At 51.8% G+C, this 14,574-nt stretch overlaps 1 protein-coding gene across 1 annotated transcript in view; it reads left to right on the plus strand.

The window, feature by feature from the left end:
* Window positions 1-2,094: 2,094 nt before the first annotated feature.
* The window catches only part of SPRED2 (sprouty related EVH1 domain containing 2), an 81,433-nt gene continuing 68,953 nt past the window's right edge, over window positions 2,095-14,574 (plus strand). The window contains exon 1 of the mRNA XM_066595479.1: window positions 2,095-2,436. Within this exon, the coding sequence (XP_066451576.1) occupies window positions 2,411-2,436 (26 nt within the window). The 5' untranslated portion in view covers window positions 2,095-2,410. The remainder of the gene's footprint in view (window positions 2,437-14,574) is intronic.

Below are 14,574 nucleotides of genomic sequence, written 5' to 3' on the forward strand. Positions count from 1 at the left end.
CTCATTACCCATCCCTGTCCCAAGGCCTTCTCTTCTCTTGCCCAGCCCTGTATCCCCAATTTTCTGCAGCCCTATACTCTCTTCACTGGCCCTGTTCTTACTGCAGCACTGTGCACCCCTCCCACTCTCCCCTGTACTCCCCACTCTTCCCCCCGCTCTGTGCTGTCACACTCCTGCGGCCCCGCCACTCTTGGCCAGTCCTGTACACCTGCTCTTACCCCTGCTCTCTCTCCTCCGCCCCCCCCCCCCCACACTCTTGGTCAGTCCTGTACCCCCTGTTCTCTCTTACCCGGTTGCCACTCTTCCCCAGTGCTATCCACACGCTCTTCCCCTTCCCCAGTGCTGTCCTGCCGCTCTCTCTTCCTCAGTGCTTTCCCCACACACACACACTCTTCCCCAGTGCTGTTCCTCTGCTCTCTCTTCCCCAATGCTTTCCACCCGACTCTTCCCCTTGCTATCTCTCCCCCGGCCCCACACTCTTCCTTCCCCAGTGCTGTCCCCCCACTTTTCCCCCTGCTCTCTCTTCCCCAGTGCTGTCCCCCGGCTATCTCTTCCCCAGTGCTGTCCCCCTGCTCTCTCTTCCCCAGTGCTGTCCCCCTGCTCTCTCTTCCCCAGTGCTGTCCCCCTGCTCTCTCTTCCCCAGTGCTGTCCCCCTGCTCTCTTCCCCCAGTGCTGTCCCCCTGCTCTCTTCCCCCAGTGCTATCCCCCGCTCTCTCTTCCCCAGTGCTCCCCCCCATTCTTTCCCCTGCTCTCTCTTCCCCAGTGCTGTCCCCCCACTCTTCCCCAGTGCTTTCCCCTCCCCGCCCTTTCCCCACTGTCTCTTCCCCAGTTCTGTCCCCCCCACTCTTTCTTTCCTAGTGCTGTAACCCCACTCTTCACCCAGTGCTTTCCCTTGCCCCTTCTCTCTTACCCCTAGTGCTGTTCACCCAATCCTCCCCCTGCTCTCTCTTTCCCCAGCACCCACTCTTCCCCAGTGCTGTTCTCCGCTCTCCCCCGGCCCCCACTCTTCCCCCCTGCTCTCTGTTCCCCAGTGCTGACCCCCTGCTCCCTCTCCCCCCTGCTCTCCCTTCCCCAGTGCTGTCCTCCCACTCTTCCCCCCTGCTCTCTCTTCCCCAGTGCTATCCCCCTGCTCTCTCTTCCCCGCTGCTTTCCACCCCACTCTTCCCCCTGCTCTCTCTACCCTGGCCCCCCACACTTCCCTGTGCTTTCTCTCCCCATTCTTTCTTCTGCTCACTCTTTCTCTGCTCCCTCTTCCCCAGTGCTGTCCCCCTCACTCTTCCCCCTGCTCTCTCTTTCCGAGTGCTTTCCACCTCCCTCTGCCGCCCACTCTTCCCCCTTCCCCATTGCTATCCCCCTGCTCTCCCTTTCCCAGTGCTGTCCCCTCACTCTTCCCTCCTGCTCTCTCCTCCCCAGTGCTGTCCCCCGCTCTTCCCCCTGCTCTCTCTTCCCCAGTGCTGTCCCCCGCTCTTCCCCCTGCTCTCCCTTTCCCAGTGCTGTCCCCCCACTCTTCCCCCCTGCTCTCTGTTCCCCAGTGCTGACCCCCTGCTCCCTCTCCCCCCTGCTCTCCCTTCCCCAGTGCTGTCCTCCCACTCTTCCCCCCTGCTCTCTCTTCCCCAGTGCTATCCCCCTGCTCTCTCTTCCCCGCTGCTTTCCACCCCACTCTTCCCCCTGCTCTCTCTACCCTGGCCCCCCAAACCCCGTGCTTTCTCTCCCCATTCTTTCTTCTGCTCACTCTTTCTCTGCTCCCTCTTCCCCAGTGCTGTCCCCCTCACTCTTCCCCCTGCTCTCTCTTTCCCAGTGCTTTCCACCTCCCTCTGCCCCCACTCTTCCCCCTGTTCTCCCTTCCCCATTGCTATCCCCCTGCTCTCCCTTTCCCAGTGCTGTCCCCTCACTCTTCCCTCCTGCTCTCTCCTCCCCAGTGCTGTCCCCCGCTCTTCCCCCTGCTCTCTCTTCCCCAGTGCTGTCCCCCCGCTCTTCCCCCTGCTCTCCTCCCTCCCCCGTCCGTGTGCCGTCTGCTCTTCCCTCCTCCTCCCCGTGTCCTCGCAGCTGCTTGTTGCTGGGGAGGGTGACGTCATCGCTTCCGCCCCACTTCCTCTCCGTCTCCCTCTCTCCTCCTCGTCCCTGCGGCGGGTGAGAAGCGCTCACATCTACTGTACACAGAGCCTGGCAGAGCCGGAGCCAACATGGAGTAACAGGAGATGGGGCTCGGACGGGGCCACCACCAGCAGCCACACGGGCGGGGCGCTGCAGCCGCCTGCTTATAATAAGCCAGTCCCCGGGAGCTGCACGCCGCCGCAGCCGCCGCTCGTACACGGGAGAAGGAGGACGACAAGCCGGGGGACAGCTAGCTACAAGATGAGCCGCTCGGAGCCCCCCGAGGCGGGTGCAAGACGACGGTGATCGGGACAAGATGAGCGAGGAAGCCCCCCCTGAGGAGTAAGTGCCGACCCCCTCCTTCTCGGGGTGCTCCCCTCCCCTGGCTGCATTGCTGCAGATGTGGGCTCCTACGTGCTCGTCCTGCAGGCAGCATGGCACGGTGTGCAGCCTCGGGGTGGCATGCATCGGCCTGCAGAGCTGTTGCCATGCTACCAATGCCAGGGGCATCAGATGGCAACCTGTGGCAGCTCCTGCCTGTAGAAGGAATGGAAGTTGTGTGCCCACATTGTAGTGGAGCATGCCAGGGCACATGTATCAGGGCAACCTAATTACCTGCTGATCGCCATTACCTACTTCGTACAATAATAAAGAAAGTTGGCGACAGGTGAGGCGGGCAGACTATAGCGGACGGTGCCGCGTACACGGCACAAAGAAATCGGTATTTTTACGAGCGGTTTGCCGTACGCCAAAATCAAACCGCCTACACCTGTCCTATGTTCTGTAGCCGTCCCGTGACATACGGCGCACGGCGAAAACGTCCTGATGCGTGTCCCCTGTGTTTGCAATTCAATGCTGCTGCAGAACCTCTTATGAGATTTCAGGAAGCTGCCGTTGTTATGTATAATGGATGCGCGACTTTTGTATACTTTGTGCGCGGACGTCTCACCTGTTGATGTGAGTATTGCAGCGTGCGACGATATATTCGATAATACGGATATCTGCTCGGGGTGTCATATGCGGTGTAGTGGATGTGGCGCTCCGTGGGACGGAGGTCTGGTTGTGGCTCCTGCGTCGTACGTTCCTGTACACGGATATGGATATGCAGGTCGTGCCATATAATAAGCCGATATGATATATACTCTGCATGGCTATGATATGTTTTCTATATCCCCCGGCGTGGCGTACTACTGCAGCCTATCATCGGCTTTTGTAAGAACAGATTCAGTGTACTCTACCGGGCACTTGTTCCGTGGCGGTCTTGGGTCCGTGGGAGCGCGCTGCGCTATATTTATGGTCTTTTTGTTACATTTGTTATCTACGTATAGTAGAAAGTGACTTATTATATATGTGCTATGTGAATAATTACATATCCATTCTATGTATCAGCTGCTGTGTGATATTGTATCTGTGGTCTGCCACGGAGGATCGCGTGGGTGGGCACGTCCGGCCGCGGAGGATCGCGTGGGTGGGCACGTCCGGCCGCGGGGTGGACCGCGTGGGTGGGCACGTCCGGCCGCGGGGGGGGGGGGGAATCGCGTGGGTGGGCACGTCCGGCTGCAGGGGGGACCGCGTGGGTGGGCACGTCCATCCATAAGGCTAGTTTCACACAGGTGTTTGCTTAAACGCGGCATTTTCGAACAGCGTTTTATAAATGTGGTTGGCAGCAGTTTTAGCGCCCCCTATCGTTGCAATGGCTGATGAGTTGCGTTTAAAAAAAGCGCTACGAGGCTGCAACGGCGTTCACTTAGTGCGCTGTTAGAAACGCCGCGCTAAATTGCTTGTCCGAGAAGCCCTGTTGAAATCAATGCAGCTCAGTACAGCATTTTTAGCGGGCGTTTCGATGCCCGTTAAAACGCTCGTGTGAGAGCGGCGCATGTGAAGTTTCACGCGGGCAATCGCTATATATTGCGAGAAAGCTGCGTCTTTCTTCCCACGATTCTTGAGCGTAACGCTGCTTGCATTTTTTTTCTTCCCCACCCCCCCACGATTTTTTTTGTTTTTTAGCGCAAAAGCCAATAAGACTTTTGAATGTTAAAAACACGTCGCACGAAAATTGCAAGTTCGTGCGTTGCGATATAAAGGGAACATATAGGGAAACATGGGAGATAAAAAAAACAAAAAACACCGCATTCTTTTTGACCCTCCACATCACAAATGTGAAGGAAACCATTGAAAATGATTGGTTTCGTAATTCTCCGTTTCCACTCGCTCTCGCAACATGCAACTTTATCGCCGTGTGACGCCGGCCGGAGGGATCGCCGCCCTTTGTAACCGGTTGCTTAGATCCAAATTTTTGGAAATTAGTGGTTTCCTCCTCAAATCCACTGTTGTAAAAACAATGTATAAAGCGAGTGACGACCAATATGGCCACCGGGACGGAGCCGTCATTAGGCTTTTTTCTACGTGTCGCTGCCGTTCAGGGCTCCCGGAGAGCTGGGTGATACCCGTGAGGCGGCCATGACGTGGGCAGCGTCACCCAGCTTCGGAGGAAGTAGTGCGGTGTGTGTCAGGTGTGGTGAATGTGACTTTACCTCAGGAAGTGAACTAAACCCAGAGCAGCCACCGCCATTCACAAAAAGATAGCAGATTAGAGCGCAGCCGCTGCGGAGTATCTCGCACCCTCACCACCTGGCAGCATTCACTGTCCGGGCACAGGACGCCATGTTTGGTTAGCTGTAGGCCTGCAGGCATTTAGTTACCTGGTAATTACGGAGTCTGTTGGCCGCATGGAGAGCCCCTGAGGGGGGATGAGGTGCGGCTTGTCCTTGTTGCTGATATCGGACGTATTATTATGTCGTGGGGGTCATTCCGGCTCGGCCTGATCGCCAGGTAGCCAAATTTGCCGCAGGTGCTTTTAGATTGTTTTGGGGTCGATTTCTGATGTTTGTTCCAACTCTTTTTGTGTCTAAGCAGAATTTTATCGTAATGGTTCACCAGACGCGTGCGGTTGCTAACGGCGACCAGTTATATCATTGCCTACTGCCTATTGTATTCGCCGACATGGCCGTGTTCATATTACGCTTTAACACTACCAAATGTACATAGAGGGCCCCACCATGGCATGTGTGTCGGTATGGCACCCTAGGAGCAACATGTGCCACTGTATGGCTGGTCTCACATGACTGGATTTCTATTGCGGATCGTCACCCGTGAGGAAGATCTGTGGTATTCCACACGCATTGAAAGAATAGAACATTCGCATATCCGCTCAGATGAGCGGATACCGGTTGTGATTTCTGCGAATGGATTTTCAATTACAGCGTTTTCTATTTGAAGTCGATGGAAGCTATCTGTTCGCGGTCATTCACAAATGACATTGCGGATAGGCCGCCAGGTATCCGCCTCATTGACTAGCGACGGCGCAATACAGAAAAGTAAAGGTACGCAGGTTTGCCGGCCGCGTTTAGCGCCGGATTCCTCTGTGGGTTCCTGCGTGTGAAATCCGACCCGTCCGTGTGAGGTTGTCCTCACGCCCGAGGGCAGGCTCACACGAGCGTATGGTAAAACGCAGCGTTTTTGTGGCGTATGGCGCATATGACAGCATATCTCGCGCACGCTCTCATGTACTGGCTTCCTGCTTTTGGGGGGTCTGAAAGGAACTTTGGATGCTGAAGTGAATGACCCTGAAACGTGAATGTGTAGCGTCGATGGTGTCATTAACGCGCTGTATACTAATTAGAGGAAACGTGCCTCAGGGTCGTTTCACACGGGCAATCGTGATATCGCCACTAGAAAATCGCGGCAATATCGTAAATTTCTTATAAGATTTCTGGGCGTCAGCGCTGCTTTTTCTCGCAAGAACATTGCTGCGACTAGTTTTAAAATCGCATCGCCCGAAAATAGCACGTTGATGCATTACGATGCGGTAAAATGAAGGCTTTATAGGAAAACGCGGGCAATTTTTGTAAACTTTTTTCCTGCCGCATCACATGAGTGAAAACATTGCAAATGTGAAGAGAACCGCGGGTTTGACGATTCTCCGTTTCCACGTGCTCTCGCATCGCAGGAAAATTGCACGATTTTATCGCCTGCGTGAAACCTGACTTGGGGCTCTCGCGCGACCGTTTTCCGGTAGCACACTGCGTGCGTATGTTCCTCGTAAGAACACACAGCAGTACGCAATCCCCATCTACTATCTTGGCGTGTGTGCGTGCGTAATACTCACCAAGATAATGCGTGCGGCTATTTTTTTTCTTTGGCGCACATATTTTGCTCGCTAGAAGCGTGAGATAAAACTGAAAGTAATGCAACGTTTGTTACCGCATAACCCGGCGCGAAATACGTAGTGAGAAAACACTTGTGGGAGAGCCCTTAGGCCCCTTTACACGCTTGCGCACGCATGAGCGTAGTGTTTTATGCTTTTTGTGCGCGCTCTTGGCACTTTTTGAACCCACAAGGCACGTTCATCCGCACGCGACAAAGAAAGACACGCGGACTGGAATGGCTAATTAGTCTAATGAGATCCAGATGTGGGCTTTTTCCAGAGGAATTAAACTGCATATTACGCTTATATACCTCCTAGCGTATTACGCGCATATTCGCGCACCAACGCTTCCCCGCCCCGTTGACTACTATGGGGAATTTTTGTGCGCAAATGCTTAGAGAAATAGAACAGGCTGCATTTTTTTGTGTTTTGCGCGACCTAAATGCGCAGGAAAATTCGTGAAATCAATGAGTTCTATTCTCTATTGCTCATGTACATTTTTGCGCTCAAATACGCCTGCGTGAATCCGGCCTTATGGTACCTGTTTATACAACATAATTATTGCCCAAATAATCACTGGAAATGGCGCATTCGGGCAATAATTGTCCCGTGTAGAAGTGCAAAAATAACATCATTCATTTGTTGGAGTTGCTTGGTTTTTTGCTCGCCTGTCGGCCGTGTAAACAGAAGGCGATCCATATTTCTGCAACTGCCTCTTTACTGTGAACAGAGGCAGGCGGCTGGAGCGATACGCAGCGCGCTCCGCCGCCATTCGCAGAACGACTATTGCTCCTGTGTATAAAAGCAGCGGTATGATGGTCGTTTATGCGCACGCCGGTCATCCTGCGTAAAGGTAACCTTTAGGCTGGGTTCACACAGGGCGGATTTGCCGTGGTTTTTTCCGTTGCGGTTTTGCCGCAGAAGAACTGCTTCTGCGGCAAAACCGCTTCAAAGGTTAATTTTGAGCGTTTTTTTTCCGCAGCGCTTTTTTACATTTTGCGGCGTATTTTGGTGCGGATTTGGCTACGTTCATAGAGGTCTATGGACAAAAAAGCGTTGCGGAAAAGACAGAAGAATGGACATGCTGCTTCTTTTAAAACCGCGCCGCAGTTGCATTTCCGCACTGCGGCTGTGCGGAAAAAATCTGCCCTGTGAGAACAGCTTTTTTCCAAACCTCATTTGTGCTGCATTGCACTGCAAACGCAGCGGTTTTGCCGCAGTGCGGATATGCAGCGGTTTTGCCGCAGTGCGGATATGCAACGGCAATCCGCGGCAAATCCGCCCTGTGTGAACCCAGGCTTAGTCAATCCTAAGCTAATTTGTAGGAGGACTGCCTGACTACACCCCAAAGTGTGCTTAAGGGTTAATTCACACGACCGTATTTTGCGGCCACTTCTACAACGGACTAGACATACAGTAGTCAGTGTGCCAATTCACACATCCGTTTTTCCACACGGTCTGCGTGAAATAAAAGGAGAGGTTTTTACACGCTCGTGGGACTTCACCCTAAGTGGCTTCACGGCTGGGTTCACACCGGGCGGAATTGTCACGGAATCTCTGTGTGAACGCTCCGCACCAACATTCCGTGACATTTCCAAACCTGAGACTAAGCACAGAATGGATGAGGTTTGCAGAAATCTCGTTCACATGCTGTAACGGTCCGCTGCGGAAACTGACATGCAGCACGGCATTCAAATCCACAACATCAATTTTGGCGCAGTTTCCGCTGCGGACACTCTCCTCTGTCTATGGGGAGGTCATGCCTCGAAACCCTAGTTGGTTGGGTTTGGGTAGGGGGCTCTGCTGCTCGGGTTTCTCTCTGTTTAGCTGTCATTGTTGAATGGTTTCCGGGACGTCACTATTTCTTGGCAGGGCAGGGGTCTGCCGCTCGAGACCCCCAGTGACCATCTGACTTGCTGTCATTGCGGACAGAGCCGGCTCTGTCTGCGGTCCAACAACTCTTTGGTATTGCAGGTGCAGCTCCCACTGAATTCAGTGCAATACCAACCCCCGGCCGCTACACTTCAGAGCTGTCCGCCATGACAGTCAGATTGGCAAAAAGTGGATCGGTGGCGGACCTCCCTCGATCAATCATCCTCAGGACAGGTCATCATCCGCAGTAAAGTCCGGGACGACCCCTTTTAAAATGTATTATTACTGCCTGGCATTTTTTTTCTGTTGGGTAAAAAAAAAAAAAAAAATGGCGCGTGCGAATACAAATATCGGATCTGCGTGTAAAACTCCTCCCAGGGGAACCTGCTCATAAATTGTGTTCCTTAGAAAGTTGTAGGCACTTTGCATGTCATTCTATTATCTGTGGCAGCTAGTATGCAACTTTTTTTTTTTTTTTGCTTTGTTTTTCTATTTCAGTTGGGGTCCTCTCCATATGGAATAGGGGGCACAGTGAGGTACATTGTGACCCCATAGACAGTACTCCATGCTACAGCGCATATACACGTTTTATAGAGCCTCGTGGGTGGAGGCTCATGTGGGGCGCAGTGTTCTAAAGCAGCATAAATGCAGTCCTAAGCTCTTGCTCATGACCAGAAGGTTGCAGGTTCAATCTCCCCTTGGTTCAGGTGGCCGTCTCAAGGTCAACTCATCCTTCCGAGGTTGGTAAAATGAGTACCCAGCTTGGTGGGGGGTAATAAATAAATGACTTGAAAGTGCAAATGCACAAAAATGTGATGCAAATATGCATAAGCTCTTGTGAAGGGGGCTGTGGATTTCAACTCTTGAAATACAAAGGGTAGATCCGATCCGGCACCATTTCGGTGAGGATTCGGTCACCGTTGATGTCCAGCGTATTTGCTGTGGAAAGCGAGGGGAGACGGGCTTACCCTTAGGAATATCTTGACAAGTCTCGCTGCGGATTACTTGTAGGTTTACTGCACCTCAGTGACGCCCCAGATATAGTCTGGCTGGTAGGTAAGGATATATGAGTAGTCTGTGCAGCGCTGGGAGGCCGTGAATGAACATCTGGCAATAAAGTGGTTGTAGAATCCGTCTCCTCCTCCGTTTCCAGCTCTTTATATGGAGATGAAGTTACTAAACTTTCTAGGAAGTCCCCATTCCAGCCTCGTCCTCAGGTCCTGCTGGTGAAGAATACAGCAACTACTCCCGACCGCCTGAACGTCCCGCATGTAGTCCTTAGTAGAGCAACTGTCTGACGCGTTCCAGGCGGCTCTGTAGAACTTTGTGGGGTGTTTTCTACTGGGGTCTATGGAAGTTCCCATTGCTGAGCTCCATGGGGGAAGGGGGTGATACCTGCTGATGGCACAATTTGTTGCTTCACATTTTGGCAGGACTTTATTTCGATCTGTCCTCCGAACTTGATTAGCAGGGGTCTGCTGCTCAGGATCCCCACCGATCAGCTGATCTCCCAGTCTGCAGAGCTGGCAGCAGATAGTGCTATGCGCATTGCAGCAGACCTGTTTGGTGGTAAAGGCACACCTCCCATGGAATTCAAGGGGAGCTGTGCCTGCAGTGTAAGATCGGGTCGCTACAGTATGGACCGCACTGACAGTGGGCCAGCCGACCGGCGGGGACTCCATCGATCAACTGATGACCAATCTTGCAGATAGGTCATCGATTAGTAAAAGTCCCAGAAAACCCCTTTAACTCCTCCCTAATAAAAGGGAACACATCAGACTGAAATGACGGCTGATATTATCTGGATCCTTTAGCTTACAGGGGTCGTCCACGCAAAGGCACACCTACAGGTCCTAGAGTGAGCAATCTGTGACCCCCCCCCCCCTTCTTTCTCCTTCCATCGACTGTTGAGGACCTGTTCTGAGGATAGTTCATCAATGCTGTAAGGGGTTAAATGCCGGAATATCCGGATCCCGCGGCCAATACCGCCCGTAGCATGCACTGCCAAAGTGATTCTTCCGCACACGAGCGGAAAACAATTGCGGTTTCTGCTCGCGGAGTAAAAATCGCAGCATGCTCCATTTTTCTCGCGGTCCATTGAAGTCAGTGGCAGCCGTCCGACCTGAGGCCTGTCCGCAAATGTCACTGCAAACAGGCCGCGGATTCCGCTGTAGAAGCAGGAGTTTAAAAGAAAATCTGTACTGCGCATGTCTGAGGGCGAGCCAAAAAGTAAGAAACGCTAATGCATGTCAACGTCTGTGTAGACTGGTGTCTGATGCCAGCTGTGCCCGAGTCTCTCGAGTTGTGTATGCGTAAAACCGTACGCCCGTTATTCCCAACCGCGGCACCTGGTCAGGTGGATTTGCACGCGCAATAGAGAACAGAACCCACTGATTCCAATGCCTTCATTCACATGCGCATGCTTTTTTCCTGCGCGTTTCGGTAGCACAAAAAAGACCAAAACGCAACAGTCTAAATTTTTTTTGCGTGGCAGCAGTCCCCATAAAACTCTATGGGGGGGGCAGAACGTGCTGCGATGTGACCCGTTGCACCAAAATACAAACTATTATTTGCGTCTCGCAATGCACACCATATTTGTGCGCACAATACGCAGCGGGTAGAACTGATTTGATTTCAACGGGTTCGTTCGCACGCACGGATTTTTCTGCGTGTTCTTCCGTCAGATGGCGATACGGACAGAACTGGCGCCTGAAAATAAGCGTTTTTTACCTATTTATATTTTTCTTCGTAATAATGCTGCGAGTTTTAAAAAAAAACAAAAAAAACTGCTGCCTGCCCTGTTTTGGGGCAAGGAATCGCGCTCCCATCCAGAATGGCGTGGTTCTTGGACAGATATGGCGACCGCCCCCGCGTACCTGTAGGATTGTCGCCCTATAGGAGAATGGCACGGTCTATTAGTACCAAACGTCTGTTTGTAAACACAAGACACCAGCCCCCCCCTTTTCTCTCTCCCCCCACCCGGCCGCCATCTTTTCTCTATTGACCCGTATGGATTACACACCGCTGCACTGCTCATTCATAAATAACCCACCCCGGCAAGATTCCGGCAGCTGCAGCCCGCGGCCCTCCCCCACCTTGTCGGCCATAGCAGGAGGAGGGGACGGCCGCGGCCGGGATTTGTGAATAGAGCGGCGGCGGCTCCTGGTCACGTGACCACGGCCATTCATAAATGTGCGGCCTCTTCCCAGGATCCTGTCACACGGCCCAGCGCGCCATGGCCGACGCCTGTGCGCTCCCCCCTCACATGAAGGGCTGCTCACACCTACATGGCGGCTCTGTCACACAGCAGCCCTGTGGCGCCGCACTGCATGGCTCCCCTCACAGAGGGGCTTGTGAAATAATAAAAATATAGTATGGCTTCTCGGGTGATACTCTTCCCCCCCCCCCCCCCAGATTGCGTAAAAAAGAATGCAGCATGCTCTATTTAACCGTGTATTATGCGCCACAGAGCGCTGTTATGCTCTATGGGCGGGTAATAAACGCAGTGCGTACGCCATTACTGCGTCAGAGCGGGAAATTAACGTAAACTACCTCAGACCGCGCATGACGGGCTGTATGATTCGCCGTCTCGCAGTGTAAAATCGCTCGTGGCTGCACACCTCCGACTCGCGCAGTGGTAAAAAGGCGTTATTCACGCAACGCCTTACGTATATGTCGGTGCGCCGATACCGGAGTCACACCAGAGTATCTTTGGCCCGTGTTCGGCCGGCTGGATTTGCGTTGCGGGCGTCCACCTCCGGGCTCCGTAGCAAATACCGCCCATGGTATGCTATGGCAGAACGAGATTTCCTCTACATCAGCGGAAATCGATCGCGCTTTTCCGCTCGCGGAGGAGAAGTCGCAGCGTGCGGTGCGGATTCCGCACGGATGGCTTACATCGAAGTCAATGGTAGCCGTCTGATCCGCGGCCCGTCCGCAAAAAGCAGGGTTCTGCAAACAACTGGACCGTGCGTGCCCGACGGCTCGCCGTGCGGACCATCCGCAGTACAGTTAACGTACGCGCGGATGCCGGCTGCGGCAGAGTCTGACCCGCCGTGTGCAGCCGGCCTTACTAGCGTATTTTACACACATAGCGCAGATGTGTTTCGCAGGGCAGATCCGCTGCACTTTTCACGCATATTGTCAGGAAACAAGAAATTATTTTTTCCTGTATGAACACGGAGGCATCATTTGCATAAATGGCGCACAGACACGCAAAACACACAGGCAGTGAGTTACAGGGCATTTTTCACGGACCAAAAATGCGTTTTGTGCGATGATGAAATCCATTCTTTGGAATAGATTTATTCGCGTGAGCGGCGCTGCGGGGAGAAATCGTCTGCGACTTCTGGGACTGCGGGGGAAAAAATTGCGTGGCACTTGTACGCCGTGCGCTGCAGTGCAATGCGAGTTATTTATATATATATATATATATATATATATATATATATATATATATATATATACATTAAAGCCTATGGGAATCGCTTGCAGTCGTTTCACAGGCATGGAGATCGCAATATCTCAAAAGCGAGGTTTTTGTTTTAATTTTAAAATTCGCATTCGCTGTGAAATTCGCATTTTGGCAAGCGCAATATCCAAACAACAAGGTTATATTCTAACAGGTGAGCGCGGCAAAAAAAAAAAATCGGATCAGTGTTTTTTTTTAATGCGATTCTGATGCATTCGAAAAACGCATTGCGGTCTTGTGAAAATCTCTTGCGCCTTTTTAAAATTTTATTATTTTTTCTGGCTCCTGTAGGAAATAATGGTTGATTCTCAAACAGAATCTCCCAATAATAGGACAAGAGAAAAATCGTGTACGTATAGAAGAGTGCGCTCAGGCGTGGCTTTCTTTAAAACGGCGTGTATTCTTAAAAGCCGTATGCGGTTTTTAAAAATAGATGTGGATTTAAAAAAAAAAAGAAAAAAAAAAACCTTTTTCAATGCGACTTTTAATCGTGGATGAAGACCGCCACTTGTGAACACAATCTTACGCCATTGAAGAAAACGGGGTTTTTGGGGGTTTTTTTGTACGTGAAATTTCTGTGCATCTTACCCACTACAGACCCCCCAAGTAACGCCAAGTTGTGTAAACCCGCCGTAAGCAAACGCACAGCTGCTACAAGTCTCTACTCGAGCGTGTTTCCGCAGCGTAGGCTGCGCAAGGGGCGAATCTGCTGTACCAATCTCCCACTTGCACAATGGATGGCGGAGTTTCTCCCGTTGTCTTCAATTGGAAAACCTCACATGGCACCGCGTGCGCCTGAATATGGCACGGCGCCACCGCCGACAACAACGGGCGATGCGATGATACGCCCAAAGACGGGACTTGCTGCAATGTTTCTCTGGTGCGTACGACCCCGTTCACAAGAATAGCGCTCACATCTGTGCGTCTCGCGTGATTTTTCCCTCGCGGGTGACGCCGGCCGTAGTCTTCTCTATAGACAAGCTTTGCAGGAAGCCTGCGTACCGGATGAGGGATTTAGGTTTTAACAAATCTCATCTACTTTGTGCAGATTTTTCTTCCACGTGTAAACTGACCGCTGACGCGGATTTTGAAATCTGCAGAATTTTTTTTTTTTTTACAGATTTTCGCTGATTTTTGCAGTTTGTGATGCGTAGGGCGAAATCCCCAGCGATCGGCGTACAATGCAGGCAGGCTTTGTGGATTTTCTGCAGCAGACTCATCACACATTCAGATACCTCAACCACAATATGTGATTTATTGTGCGCTTGTGGAGCTGCGCACTCCGCAGACAACCAAACCTTCCACTAGTAATATTTTTGTTGTTTTTTTTTTTTTTCCCCCTCTTTTCCATGACACACGGGGATTTTCATTATTTTTCTTCCCTCCTTTTTTTTTTCTCTTTTCCTTCCCGTTTTTTTAAAATTTACAGTTTATTTTTTAAATTAGTGTATTACGCTAAAATAAAGTACAGGAATGGGTTCCTTATCTTGTTTTGAACGTTTGGCTATATAATTTGTATAGTCTGTGATGACAGGGTGCAATTCCCATTGTCGTTTTGTTTTTTGTCATACTTTCCCACAGTAGCTGGGGCATCCATAGGAGCCGCATCCATAGGAGCCCCGGTTACAGGGGAAAACATCCCCTGTAGTAACAATAGTCACTAACAGAGCTGATAAGAGTCTGCTAGGACCCCTCAGCCCTGCTGTGGCAGGGGACACCCCTTGGTCAAGTCATTACTGAGTCGAACAGCGGAACTTACAACATAGCCTGCACAAGAAAGCGGAAGCAGTTAAAAACTGCTTTCGTCTTCTCCTCTGGGTCCTCGGCTGTCAATAACAGCCGAGGACCCGACCTACTCCTGCTTAATTGCAGGAGCTTTAATCCTGCGCCATATTTTTGCTACCGGCCGAGATTAAAGCCCAGGACCAAG

The sequence above is a fragment of the Eleutherodactylus coqui genome, chromosome 3 (assembly GCF_035609145.1).
Source record: "Eleutherodactylus coqui strain aEleCoq1 chromosome 3, aEleCoq1.hap1, whole genome shotgun sequence".
Taxonomy (NCBI): domain Eukaryota; kingdom Metazoa; phylum Chordata; class Amphibia; order Anura; family Eleutherodactylidae; genus Eleutherodactylus; species Eleutherodactylus coqui.